This window comes from Coturnix japonica, chromosome 10, assembly GCF_001577835.2.
Source record: "Coturnix japonica isolate 7356 chromosome 10, Coturnix japonica 2.1, whole genome shotgun sequence".
NCBI classification, from domain to species: domain Eukaryota; kingdom Metazoa; phylum Chordata; class Aves; order Galliformes; family Phasianidae; genus Coturnix; species Coturnix japonica.
Genome location: NC_029525.1, coordinates 17544731 through 17558536, shown reverse-complemented (window position 1 = coordinate 17558536; position 13806 = coordinate 17544731). Strand labels below are relative to the sequence as shown.

Sequence of the window (13806 nt, the reverse complement as noted above, 5' to 3'; positions counted from 1 at the left end):
AGGCCAGCACCCCACAGTGGTTGTTTCACACCACCTAGTGGCTTTAGCTTGCCATGGCAGAGTCTCCCACCACTCCATTATAGCACAGGATTTGCCCATTTAGATCAAACTCACAAGAAACCCCTCCAATAAAAGGGAAAAACAAAACAAGCAGGAGGGCTCACCTTAGTTTTTGTAGTTTAGCATAGGGTGGTGAGACACAAACATGACTGGTAAGAGCCATTGAATAAAAGTATTTATTTTAACATGCTTGCAGAGCCACATATATAAGGTCATCACCATATCCGTGAGCACATTACCTTTTTACCCCATATCTACAAATATAAAATACTTAATCACTTACTTGCACTACAAAATAAAGTAGACGTGATGTCAAGTCATTATTACTCATCATCTTGGTATTCTCGCTTTGTCACCACGAAGACTAAAAGACTGAAAGACTGAGATTGAAATTGTTTTCACAAGCTGATTTGTATATTAAATAATTATAAAGGTAATTCTTCCAAGAAGAAATGTACATTACCAAGCTGCTGCTGGCTATAATAATATATGAAATGGCATAGGAACACTCTTAAAGTGCGTTACTGCATCTGAATAAATGACAGCATTTACACCTCTTCAAAACAGAGGGCCTGACCAGAAAGGGGTAGTGACCAGAATACATCCTAGAAAGAGCCAAAAGAAGCCTTGGGTCATTACTCCATAAAAGTACAGCTCAATAACGAGGGCTTCATACATACAAGACAGAAGGGTTTCTTCAGAAGTCCACAGCGTGCAATGGTAGAACCTCCCCCCGTCCACTGAAAGTATTTGCTCTCCCTCATATTCTTCTTCAGGTTTGTAAAAAGTATTTTCCATGTAACCATTGCCTAGCACAGGCCAGTATAAAAAAATCCAAGCTTGTAGTGATAACAAAGCAGTTAAGTTTATCACTGGCAGCAGATAAGTCTGATAAAAATCAACAAGATTCCAACGCAGCAGTACATTAAGTTCATGGCTTTCTTCGCCTAAAAGAAAAAAAGGCAATCAAACAACTTTCACGTCTTACACAGCAGTCAATAACCCATTTACCTGCTCTGCTGTATGCATAAATTTCATATACTTCCCGTGCTAAGAAACGCTACAAGCAAACTAAAGAGCTTATTTATCCAGAAACAGATGAACTCTGCCTTCTTGTTCTTAAAATAACCATGGGCTTAAAACAAAGTTTTATTTCAACTCCAAATAAATTGAAGTTGCAATTCAATATGCAGGAAGGCTACAGGATTGCCTACAGTACTGCAAGGCCACAGCAAGGCTGCCAGTAGCAGCAGCCACCCTGAAAAGGCTGTGAGACGTGTGATGGAGCTCACATCTCCACAGCGAGACACTGGTGACCTCAGCCAGAACAGGAACCACTCAATTCAGAAGCTCCCCAGAACAACTTACCACTGCAGTTCTAAACCCCTGATGTACAAATAACACGCATCACACAAGAGATGAGAACCTGTGTTTTACTAATTCTTACTATTTTGATTCCGAAGATAATTGGTTTGGTTTGCTTTGGCTTTGTAGGAACCTCTTTACCTCTCCAGCCCTCTCTCCTCCCTGTAAACATGTCTTGCATAACTGCCAATTGTCTTCCCCTGAGTTGAACAGGTGACTTCCACAGCCAGCACCTATCTGCAAGAGTCCAAACCTGGATACTTAGTTCTGTTCTGCAACATCTCGTTCAGCAAGACTAGATCATCTGCAACATTTCCTTTATAGACAAGAGATCTTTTTTAGATGCCTGGTTCAAGCATTAGGCACTAACTTTACCAAGTACATCGTTTCAGCTTTTCCTACAAATTGAGGCTCCTGATCTGGTATGTTTGCTGTGTAACTGCAACTCTGATCCCATCACATTAAAATGCATGAGAGCCCTGAAGAACTCAGACTTATCTGTGCACCTAAAGAGGAAGAAAGCTGCTTCTAGCATGACTAAAGCCCACACCTCTCAGCTGATGCCTTAACAGTTGCGTTGCGGGTAGCAGCTGAAATAGTATACTTGAGTGCAGCTAATAAGTACACCCAACGATTCCCTCACTTCCCTCACTGAGGCACCAAAATGAATGGTGAGGTATCTGTAACCTTATTTAAATTAACCTGAAGCTACAAAGATGAGGGTTTTGCTTTAACTGCATCAGAATCTGATAAAGGCTAGAGGGACTGGAAAAGGATGCAGCACAGTCCTATGCCACTGTCACCTTTGATCCCACTCCAGTTGTGACCTGCCAGGCACGCTACAGTCCCCAGCTTTTTACAGTCCAGCTAAGAGCACTCTGAATTGCTGCAGAGGGACAAGATCAAACCTGACATTCTGCTCACAGCACTAAATGCCAGAGAATGTGCCAGAACACACCTTCTGGGTAAAAGTCCCCTATGGATCTGTACAGCCAGTGTTTCCAACACTCAACAAGCCTATTCACAGTATGTTAAAAGCATATGCATCACAAACCCAAAGCAGGAAGGGCAACAAGGTGAAGGGAAAAAAAAGTGTTGTCTCACTTTAGGTGTTACCAGAAAAGAGAACAATGCACAAACTAGAGAAGAGAGGCACTTACTTGGGCTGAGCGTGATGCTGATATCCAGGTCCAAGGGCAGATCCCGCCCTCATTTCCACTGCCACAGAACACTGAGAAGACACAGAAAGTCAATCTCTAACCCTAACCTGACCCAGCTATCAACACCACTCCAAGCCCTCATCAAGATCAAACATGAGATATCTCTCTCCCTCCTTTGTAGCTTACTCTGGTTTCCACATCGGTCCATTCAGCATTTGCAGCATCCGCTGGTGGATCAGCACTGGAAGGTGATGATCTTCGCTTCCGACTGTAAGACAAGGATAGGGAAAAACAAAAAAAACATTATAGGAACATCATTTTCTTTAAAAAACTCACAAGATTCTCACGCACAACAGAATACATGATATACTTCTCAATTAAATACTTTTTCTCTCAACAGCAGACCAGCCATCAGTACCTAAAAGCTCATCAGAATTACTTTTGTATAATTTTGAGTTAGACAGAACAACTTCATAACCACTTGGTCCAGAATCAGTTACACATCAACTACCAAGGTTATGCTCTTCCAACAGAATCAGAACCCAAAGTTAAGGGCACAACTCACCCAGTTGGAGATTCTTGCTTGAGAGTCTCTATCTCTGTGAACTGCACAGCCTGTCCACCACCTCTGGTTTTGAAAACATCACCCTGGGAGCCAAAAGCAGTTAACAAGTTACAGCCATGAGGTTACTGTGGCAGCTACGCTGTTAGTTTTCACATGAAAACTTAACCACTCACAGCTACAGCTTTCTTTCAAGCTCCTGAGCATACATACACCCACAAGAGTTTGAAGCCTAAGTCACCCCACCGATTTCTCATTAGTTGTATACTAGGAACTCCGTTATGGAGCATTTGAGCATCCATCACTGCAGCCACTCACTAATCTAAACCAAATATCATTCCAACAAGAGCGACTCTGCAAGATTAGCTGCAGTCACCAGTCTAAGAAATTTTCATTATGAATGGATTATTGTGTTTTACTGGAGGGGAAAAGAAACCTTAATTACTTTCAAGCAAGACGGTGATCAAGTAATAAGTATGTGATGATGTATACACAAAATAATGACTAAGTTCAAGAAAAGCATTTTCAGACTCTAAAATCTCCTTTGAATCCAACAGCACAAAACTTGCAAGTCCAATCTCTCAGCACATGGGGTCAAACATACCTTTCTGTAAGGCACAAGCCTGTAGCACAAATACAATGCCAGAAATAGGATTTGACAGGGTTATCACAAGTTTACCACAGAGGTGTTTGCTTTACCTTAATTAGTTTTGTTTCAATCTCCCCATCAGAGGCTAGCTCCTGGTGCGTCAGCATGTACTTGTCACACTTAGCTAGTGCCTTTTCACTTGCAGCTGCTACTGTGATGGCATGAGGGACATGTGGTTGCATGACTGTGTCAGTGGGCAGATTAGAAGGTGGCTTATGATCTACCCATCTCTCCCCAGCTGAGCGCGACCGTCTGTGCCTGAGACGAACTGGAGGCGCGTTCTGATCAGAGTGGAAAGAGAATCAGAAGAAATCAGCACACAGTAAGCTTCTCAAAGGATATCATTAGCAAAACTGATTTTCGCAGGTCTGGTTAAGATGTAATTATTTGAAGATCAAAGCTTTGTTCCTTTTAGAATCCACCTGAAACATACTGCTCCACAAGCCTTGCAAAAAATACTTAATGGATTATTTCTGTGCCAACTGTTTCCCACTAATTTGATGTGGTTTTATCCAATCAGTTGCACTCCCTGCATAGCAGGGTTTCCACAAGGAGAACATCTTTCTCTTTGGCAGCACTCTTCCCAGATTTCCCAGATCTGATTGCCATGAACATATTAACCGACCTGAAAAGATAAATTTGGAAGTGTTTCCACAGATGCTCTAATGGATCAAGATGTAATCTTGATGTAGCAAAGGGAACAGATTGAGTATGGATTTCCAGCACCTCTGGTAGAGACAAAGCCTCTGTTTACTCAGAAGTATTACGAGCAGAGAAAAAAAGTAGAGTGCCCTTTGCTAGCATTACTGCTTCCAAGTCCAGCTGCTGGAAATCCACACAAAGCAATGGAAGTTCATAGATTTTTAACTTATGCTCATGAACGTTGTCAGTTGCTCAGGTAAACCAGAAAATTGTTTAAAAACCTAAGTCCTTTCAAAATCCTTGAACAGGCATTTGAAAGAACACTGCAGGCTCTCTCTGTTCTATTTACTCACTAATGTACAGACCTCTGTAAATCGTAGTGATGTTAAATAACCCAAAGCTACAAACGCAGATTCCTCCACTCTGCTTTCAGGTGATGAGCAGCAATTGGGATTTCTCTCAGCAACAGCCATGAGACTAGCTGTGCCCTTCACAAGTAAAGCTCTTACTACAGCAGCTTCTAAAGATTAAATGAATACAGAGATTCGTGGCTTTCAAAGTTGTTTTACATGAACATTAGGAATAAGACACTCAAGAGTTCTCCTCTTTTTAGTGGAGTAGTGGGAAGTAACTCTGCCAGGGTGCCCTAGAAATCTACAAGTCCAAAGGAAGACATTACTACCAGTCACATTTTATTGTGGGAGAGAATGTGTCCCATAATCCGATGCTGGTGATTTGTGTTTTATTTAACTGGAACAGCATTTGCTTAAATCCCTTCCCATACTTCAGAATTCCTGTTACTTGCTAGCCCTTTGAAAACACTGCCCCAAAAATGAATCCCACCATGATAAGCTTCCCTCTTCTCGGGAAGGCCTCTCAAGAGCTCTGATCCTGGGAGTATGATGTAGTACAATACTCATGGCTTTACCTGAGCCACTGTGACAGTTACATCATGATAGAGACACCGCGGATACAAACATTTGCACACAGTAATTTGATGGAAAAGCATCTCTCAACTACAAGCAAAGCCCCCAGTTTTAATGCAGATGTGAAGATTTGGAAAGACTATTCTAGGAGAACAAAAGTTAACAGCTATTCAAGTGAGGAGTTTGCCTAAGCACTATTTCTAGCAGACATTTGCATGTGGCTGGCTCATAAGACCACCTTTTAAGCTGCCCAAAAAGGATTACAGCAAGTTGCAGGCTGTAAGATAGATTTGAGGAGACAGACACAAATTAAAACAAAAACATTTAGAGCTAGGAAAAAAAGAAAAGCCCATTTAGTTCAGAGCTCCTTTCCGCAGCTATTTACACACTAACCAGAAATGGAAGTGCTTTCTAAAGATTTTTAATGCCAAATTAAAGATTTAAAGAGTGAGACTCAACTTGGAAACCGCACTCCCCTACATTTAGGGGAAAATGCTAAAACCTCTTTTACACTCAGTGTAAGAGAGCAGTTGTGATGAACTTTTGAGCCAGACTACGTAACACTACATGCAGCTTTTGACAGGAGCAGCACTAACCCTGCAGCATTGATCCTCTTCTATTTCTAGCTCATCTCTACGCTTGGGAACCTCAGTGATTCCAGTCCAGCACATCCCTCGCCTTCTGTCTGAGGTGTTACAGTCTCTACTTTGTCCTGGTTCTTGTTGTCTAGTCCTTGTTTTAGAAATGCCACCGGTATGCTTGTGCGAAGGTGTTTTCTGCTCCCACTCCATAACACAGGAAGCCACAGAAATGCTGCTACAAGAATTTGAACGTCTGTGCACCTGCTGGTTGCTCACGAACTGCTGGCTGTTAGGAACCTGAGTAATAAAGTTACTAGAAGGCTAAAGAGAATGGGAAAGCAGTTAACAACACAGAACTATCAGCTCACAAGGCAATAAGACAGCGTCACTGCACATTGTCAATATTCAATGTAGCTACCGAAATTCATGGCTTCGGAGAGCAGTGACAGCACTAAGAATCAGACGATCTTCAACTTTGAAGGCATTAGGAAAGTAGGAGCACAAATAAAAAACACAGATACAAATACAAGAGGAGAAGGAGAATTCAAAAGCAGTTTAAACCCAAATTCTGTGCTTGGGAAACATTTTCTAGCCACTAGAGAAAAGAGCTTTGTATTTTATTTCATTTTTACAAGTACTCGTGTCCCTTTACCAAGTAGTGCACTAAAGGCAACTCACAGGTACTGGTGGTGGAGAGATTGACCTCTGAATAGGCTTCTCTCTGTCTCTCTCCCGTGAAGGCCTCTCTGGCTTTTCGCTCTTTGGTTCAGTAACAATGGCCTTCAGCTGCTTCAGTTTTTCATCTTTGACCCAAAGTTTGTTCTGCATTTCCAGCTGCTTTGCTGCTACACGACGCTCCTACAAAGACCAAGAGAAGAAAAGCTTTACAGACACAGAGTAATTGGGTTACAAGTTTGCAAATAATTCTATATTCTACATGGAAGGACATTCTTTCCCTCTGAGATACAAGCTGATGAAAGTAATGATGTAAACAAGCTAACAAAAAAGACTGCCAAGGTTATGTCTAACACCATAAATAATTTGCTTCCTAAATTATGAGGGTAAATCAGACCGTTGTCTAACTGTAGATCTAATGATAGCCCTGAAGAAGTAAACAGTCCTGTAGTAGAGCAAATTAATTCCTCAGATTTTCTTTCCTTATTGCTCATGAAGGGCATATCTGAACAAGAGTTTACATGAGGATAATGGGGAAAGCCTGATATTAGGCTTCTCCTGACAGCTGCCAGAACAAAAGAATCACTCCTCAGAGAGCCATAAACCCAAAAGAACAAGTTCCAGATACCAAAACAAAGTGCACAAGAGAGCTGCTCTAGTTGCATCATGGGCCATTGAGGAATTCATCCCATCATACAACATTTATATAAGAAGAAAATATCTGTTCAAGTCCCCAGTTAAAATCCAAATGTATCTTCACTCTTAATAGTATTAAGAAAAAAAAAGAAAAACCTTAAAAAACAAGCAAGCTCCCCAACTCCCTCCAGCATTATTCCCTTAGACAGCTCTCATACGTAGGGCAGTATACTCACACACTCCTTCTCCCACTTCATGGTTGTTTCAGCAACCATGCCTTGCAGCCGTGCCTCCAACCTACGCTTGTCAGAAGCCTGACGTTGCAGTTTCTGGCTCTGGCTTTCAAGTTCTTGCTGAAGGTGACGCTTATCTTCTTCATAAATAGTAGCAGTTTTCTCTAAAATCTCAATCTGGAGGAAGAGAGGAAGATCTTTGTTATGGCCCCAGGCAACACAACCATCTAAGCCCAGAAGCACAAGTGATGTTTGCTTGTGCTAGAATACATTTGTTATCCGTTAGAAAACTAACCTTGTATTCCAAAGTTTTAATTTTCTTCTCCATCCGTTCTAACTCCGTTTTCTGTCCTGTTATTATTTTCTCTTTTTCAGACAATTTTCCTTGCACATAGTTTTCTTTGGACATAATGCTGGAATCAAGTTCTCGCAGTATAGTTTTAAATGTAAGCGCTGCAAGAGAGTCAACATACTTTACTTTCTCATCCTGTCTCCTATTAACTTGATACTACCAGCTACTTCAATTACCTCAATGAGAGGGTTTTTAAACCATCAACCTAAACAAGATCATTGTTCCTCATTAGTACATAAGAAATGTTTGAATAGCAACGAGGGCACCAAAAATCGAGCTCTATGTCAGTGCTCAAATTCTTACCATTTTTGGCAAACTCCTCTGACAACTTTTGTCGTAGTTTATGGCGTTCTTCCAGGACTTCAGCAAGCTTTGGAAGTGTTTGATCGTCATTAATGTCTAATAGCTCACATGAAGGCAGGGGAGGAAAGCTCGGCAATAATATTTCTAAAGCAGATTGCTCTTCTGTTTCTGTAAGATTTAAAGCCAAGGAAGTCTGTCAGCAAGCTAGAGAACAAAGTTCTCATATGACAGTGCACAGCCACAGATCATTCCACAGAATTACGAAGGAGACAGAATGTAGAATTATTAAGGAGAGCTACATGTTTTCAGAATAGATGACAGTATTGAGAACAGATTAAATGTGACATTTTTGATTCATTCCTTACAATACCTCCAGGCAAGTCCTAATTTCTAAAGCAAACCCAGAGCATACAAGAGCGAAGTATTATCTTCAGCACAGTCTCTTTTCCAGAGCTGCAGTAATGGGACCCTGAATTCAGCTCATCATCAACAACAAAGAATTACTTTGAGAATTGTAGTGTAAGCCCAATTACTGTGTAAGCAATAGCACAGCATAAAAAGAGCAGTTCAGGTGCACCTACTACAGAGAAAGCTCACCACTAACAGTTAAACGCGTGTGCTGTGAACACTCAGCATTCTCCTGTTTACCTCCATTAATTGGGCCGCCTCGAATCTCCAGTTTCCGTGCCAGCTCCTCTCTGAAGGCCTGATTCCTGAAGCGCCGTCCTGGTGTTAAACCACACAGTGGTCTGTCGACAGGCCTTGCAACCTCCACCTCCTGAGTCATCTCTGCAAAACGCATGACTTGCTGCAAAAGAACAAAAGCAAATCTCAACAATGCCATAAAACAGCAACTGTCCAAAGCAAGTTTGATAGTGATACTTTAGAGCAACAGAAGTTTTAGCAGACACTATCGACATAGAATCTGAAGTATTTTCCAGCTAGATAGCTTCCAGATCTGAAGTAGAGCATCTAAAAATCCATCTCTAGTATCACCTTCCCTCCCTTCACCTCTCAAAGAAACATAAACCTGACTGTGAAGATATCTTCAGTTCTTGCAAATACTGTCCTAGTGGAGATGAAACACTGAAATACAGCTATCTGGACTGCTGTAAGTAAGAGAAACTTCCTATGTTTCATACAAGCAGTACTTGCATTTTCGAGAGGAAAAAATAAGATTCAGAGGGCATATTTGCCCTGCAGTACTACATCTGATTGCCTGAAGCGTTCAAGCAGTGTAAGTTAACATCCCTGCCACCTACTAAACTAGTACAGTAATTCAGAGCTAAATGTGAAAGTAGAGTAGGCAAGGATAAGAAATGCAAGAAAGTTACCAGGCTTTCCTCATAGTCCTCAGCTTTAGGATTAACACATACAATCATACGCACTTTCCCTTCCCCATCAAAATAGTTCTTGAAGAGATGAGTCAGTTTGGAATCTCTGTATGGCACCATCTAAAAACAAAGCAGAAGGAAGTTCTGGTGAGCTTTTATTACATCAGCTCTTAATGAAAGGGTAATTGAATGGCAGGTTGCATACCTTATTTGTTCCACACATCTGGTTTTCCCGTAGAACTTCAATACATGTTCTTAACGTCATTAATGACTGATTAATATTACCTTAAAATAATAATATAAAACAGTCAGCAGCTATTCACATCACATTTCCAATTATTTTTGAGATAAACTGTCTGCACCTTTAAGTCATTTGTTACTGATAGCCTTTCCAAATAATCTGAAGTACCCACAAACACAATAAATGCTGCCAAAAATCCCAGTTTCCAAACTGGAGAATTGAAGACCATCAAATAGATAACCAAACATCATAACAGAACACTTAATGACTCTTCGTAAGGCCTCTTTACCAGGAGACAAGATTAACACATGCATAGCCCAGCCTATAAAACTAACAGGCTGTCTAACATGGTACGTACCTGCTTCTCGCAACCGGTTCCCTTCAGCTTTTGTTCTATTAGTCCTTTCACTGCCAGCTAGATCAACTAAGGACAGCTGGCTTAAAGTGATCTGTTCCTTCTCCTGTTATGGGAAAGAAATTGGGTTAGGCTAATCATTAGCTCTATATTCCCTGCTTTCTAAGGGGGCACTGGGTGGGTGGGGTGCAGGGGAACATCCCTCATACCTGCAAGCCAGCAGGCACACTTAAAACAAACACATATTGCACCTTCAGACTAAGACTGAGTGTTTTTATAGCCCTTAATCCACACCTCACTAGGGTTTTGGTTAACAAGTTTATCAAATCCTTTGTCTCATGGCACAAGACAGATTATATCAAGCACTCTTGTTCAAAGCCTCTAAGTCATATTCTTATAATAAGATGTTTTGCTCAAAACAGAGGAAAAATAAATGAAAGAGCAGCTTTGCTGCTCACCTTAATGCTCAGTTCACAGGAAGGAAAGAAATCAAATACTTTAGAAACTCTGTAATTTTGATTCACTTTACCAAAAATTTGCAAGTTTCAACATGCATAAGCTTAAGTCAGTAGGCCATGCTGCAAGATTCACCTTTTTCTCACCTCTGCATCATACATGCACACACACACAGTTCGCCCATTAATAGCATGCCCCAGAATTTACCTGCAGCACATTATCTCCGTCTGCATCCAGAGGTGCCTGAGCCAACTTGATAATGAAGACTCCGTGAGATCGACTAGATTCTCGATTCAGCTGAGTGTTTGCAATACGCCTCTTCTTTTGCCCTGTTTGAAAGAATGACAATGCTCCCTCCAAACACCTGCTTCATGCAACAGATTTGCCACCTACCACAGCCAGTTCTGTTTTCAGCAGGATAATGCAAACTCCATGCAGGCATACAGTCTTTTAAGTTACATTTCAAGATTATTTACCTTTCCAAAAGACTTCAAAAGCTTCTTCTGTGGATTTCACCTCTACTTCTGTGCATCCTGTGACGTACATGTTGTGATTCTGGTCCTCCCGAAGTATTTTGGATTGTGGAGGTCTTGAGGGCAAGGAAGAAAGGAAAGCACTACGTTTCAGTGGAGCTGGATATACAGTAGTATATCATCTCAGGCAAGCTCTCTTATTTAAGTACACAATTCAGTCTAAATACATCAATTATCCACACAGCAGATGGAAGCAGAAGTACAAGGACACACACTCAGCCAAGATTAGTTACACTTCAGCTACTAATTTAGAAGCTTCATTTAATTGCAATTCTACTGAAAATCATTGGTTTGTGTGGCAGCTATTGCTTTACTACATGCATATGGCTCATATGGAAGCAAGATGGCTTCAACAGCGTTCTACATTCTCTAGTAAAGCAAAGAAGAGATAAGGAGTCAGTGTATTTTCTGCTTCTACTAAACAAATTCACTCTTCAGTACTGCAAGTAATATGCTTTGGCACATACATAAAGTCACCGTTTCGAACAGGAGTGTTGCAATTGTTCCACCTACCAAAAAAACAGGATTAGAAATATTAAGTCGTTCAGCCCGTGTCCAAGATCTTTTCATATTTAATGCACTGTACCTTCTATAAATGGAAATAATCCTAGACTTTCCCTAGGCTGACTTCTGGATGTGATAAGCAATAAACTAAACCAAATTTCATCCTTATTTAGAAAGCATTCAGATATTCAAACCCGTTTCAAAGCACTATCCTGGAGAATGCTCTCAATGTAATGGCTTGTTTTACTCTAGTTTAGTCTTTGCAGATTGGCCGGCTCCTTAATTAACCCACGTACCAGTAGATACACACAGCTTTCTTTAACGGATTTAAAATTACACAGATATGTTCAAATAAGTTCGATTTACAGACTGCCGTTCCAAAGATCACAAGATCTTTGGTTCTGGATCATGGCCAAGTAGATACCTTTCCAAAAAGCATCCAGAATTTCATTTGAGATTATTCATCTCTGTTGCTAAGGAAATGATTGTCATTGAATGGAAATAATACACAAGCTTTTGCCCAATACGCAGTTTTCCAGAGGAAAACGCCAGCTATGGAATAGCTTGCTCTTCAAGCTGTGGTCACAAGCTGGGAATAGCACCTGCAGAATAGCACGAATACACTTAAAACCTCAGCAGGATGTATGTTGCCTAAGAAATGAAATATTTACTTATTTATCTTCCACTACATTAGGAAACCAAGCACTAAATCCTAGCAGCAACAGAACAACTCAGCACACTTCAATAGCATTGTCTGGATTCCTCGGGCATCACCTAATTCTCTGTGATTTTTAGAAGCAATTCACCTGAATTAAGGCAGATTTGCAGAAACTACAGTAACAAAGACATGCAATCCTCACAAAAGCATAACTTCCGTAAGTTTATCAATACTGTTATTCCTACTAACTTGGGTTTTATCAGGTCAAATGGTGTCTCCTCCAACAGGTCATAAATGTAGTTGTTGTAGATCTCGATGTAGGAGACAAAGACACTGTAGACATTATCTTCATCAACTTCTTCTGCTTTGCAGTGATCTTGCACGTTGATCATGTCAGCAAACTCTGGATCTACCTGTCGCCTGTAGACACACAGAGTAAGCGATTGTGAGCACCCACAGCCAGCTACCTTGTCTGATTGCAATCACACACCACTCAGCAAGCTCACTGTTTTGCAAAACATCCTCAAGTTTAACTTAACAGTACCCTAAATGAACAGGAGGGGAGTCAACTCTTTACTAGGGTAGATAATAGCAGGACAAGGGGAAATGGTTTTAAGTTGAAGGAGGGAAGACTTAGGTTGGATGTCAGGGGGAAGTTCTTTAGTACAAGAGTGGTGAGGTGCTGGAACAGCTGCCCAGAGAGGCTGTGGATGCCCCGTCCATCCCTGGAGGTGTTCAAGGCCAGCTTGGATGGGGCCCTGGGCAGTCTGGGCTGGTATTAAATGTGGAGGTTGCTGCAGTGGAGAGGCTGGAACTTCACGATCCTTGAGGTCCCTTCCAACCCAACCCATTCTACGTGGTCAAATCATAACATTTTACTTATGTGGAAATGGATTTTAAAAAAAAAAAAAAAAAAAAAAAGCCTTATATTGCTCAGTTCTAATGCTTAGAATCAAAGTATTTCACTTTTCAATTTTCCATCCTACGTGGAACATAATACACTAAAATTGCCATGAATATCTTTTGGGTTTTTTTCCCCTCCTCCCCAGGAATAAGATAAAGACACCAAGATAATTTAAAATCAGTTTCAGAACAACATTTACATTAGCTACTTTTTTCTGCATGTTACAATAGTCACTTACTTGCCAGAAGGAGTTTTGGGAACAGGCATGGCATCTCTTTTTTGTCGCTCTAACAGAGCATCTACTTCACACTGAACATCCACACCATTCTTGTCATCAAGCTTAAAAACCTGAACAGTGAACATGTTTAGACAATATAATGACAAACGGTAGTGAACATAAGGTGTTGGCCAGCAAAAGACAAGTTATTTGATCAAGCTGTCTGGCAGCCAGCAAATACCACACCCCCTCACTAACACCCAATCTGCTTGTTAATTCCAAGTACATTTGACAGAAAACAGGTACTTAAAAAACACAAATATTTCACAAAGGCTGCCAAGGCAGCATGCTACCAAGGAAAAAGCTTCCAGTGTTGTTTCAGATATATTTGGATAGCAAAAAAAAAAAAAAAAAAAAATCAATTGCACAAAAGAAAAGCCAAACATTTTCTATATTACTT

General features: G+C 40.8%; 1 protein-coding gene across 7 annotated transcripts in view; it reads right to left on the bottom strand.

Annotated features, from left to right (window-relative positions):
- Nucleotides 1-218: 218 nt before the first annotated feature.
- The window catches only part of KIF23 (kinesin family member 23), a 17700-nt gene continuing 4112 nt past the window's right edge, over nucleotides 219-13806 (bottom strand). Inside the window, exons 6-24 of one of the 7 annotated variants that reach the window (XM_015873423.1) lie at nucleotides 13368-13477; nucleotides 12475-12645; nucleotides 11531-11572; nucleotides 11007-11119; nucleotides 10738-10859; nucleotides 10078-10180; nucleotides 9684-9763; nucleotides 9479-9598; nucleotides 8793-8952; nucleotides 8145-8312; nucleotides 7785-7942; nucleotides 7493-7666; nucleotides 6624-6803; nucleotides 5961-6266; nucleotides 3847-4077; nucleotides 3151-3233; nucleotides 2772-2853; nucleotides 2586-2656; nucleotides 219-1007 (exon numbers count right to left, since the gene is read on the bottom strand). In XM_015873423.1, the coding sequence (XP_015728909.1) occupies nucleotides 992-1007; nucleotides 2586-2656; nucleotides 2772-2853; nucleotides 3151-3233; nucleotides 3847-4077; nucleotides 5961-6266; nucleotides 6624-6803; nucleotides 7493-7666; nucleotides 7785-7942; nucleotides 8145-8312; nucleotides 8793-8952; nucleotides 9479-9598; nucleotides 9684-9763; nucleotides 10078-10180; nucleotides 10738-10859; nucleotides 11007-11119; nucleotides 11531-11572; nucleotides 12475-12645; nucleotides 13368-13477 (2490 nt within the window). In that variant the 3' untranslated portion in view covers nucleotides 219-991. Of the gene's footprint in view, nucleotides 1008-1413; nucleotides 1663-2585; nucleotides 2657-2771; nucleotides 2854-3150; nucleotides 3234-3846; nucleotides 4078-5960; nucleotides 6267-6623; nucleotides 6804-7492; nucleotides 7667-7784; nucleotides 7943-8144; nucleotides 8313-8792; nucleotides 8953-9478; nucleotides 9599-9683; nucleotides 9764-10077; nucleotides 10181-10737; nucleotides 10860-11006; nucleotides 11120-11530; nucleotides 11573-12474; nucleotides 12646-13367; nucleotides 13478-13806 lie in introns of those variants that run through there. The other 6 variants (XM_015873425.1, XM_015873424.2, XM_015873427.2 and 3 more) reach the window with 6 other exon arrangements.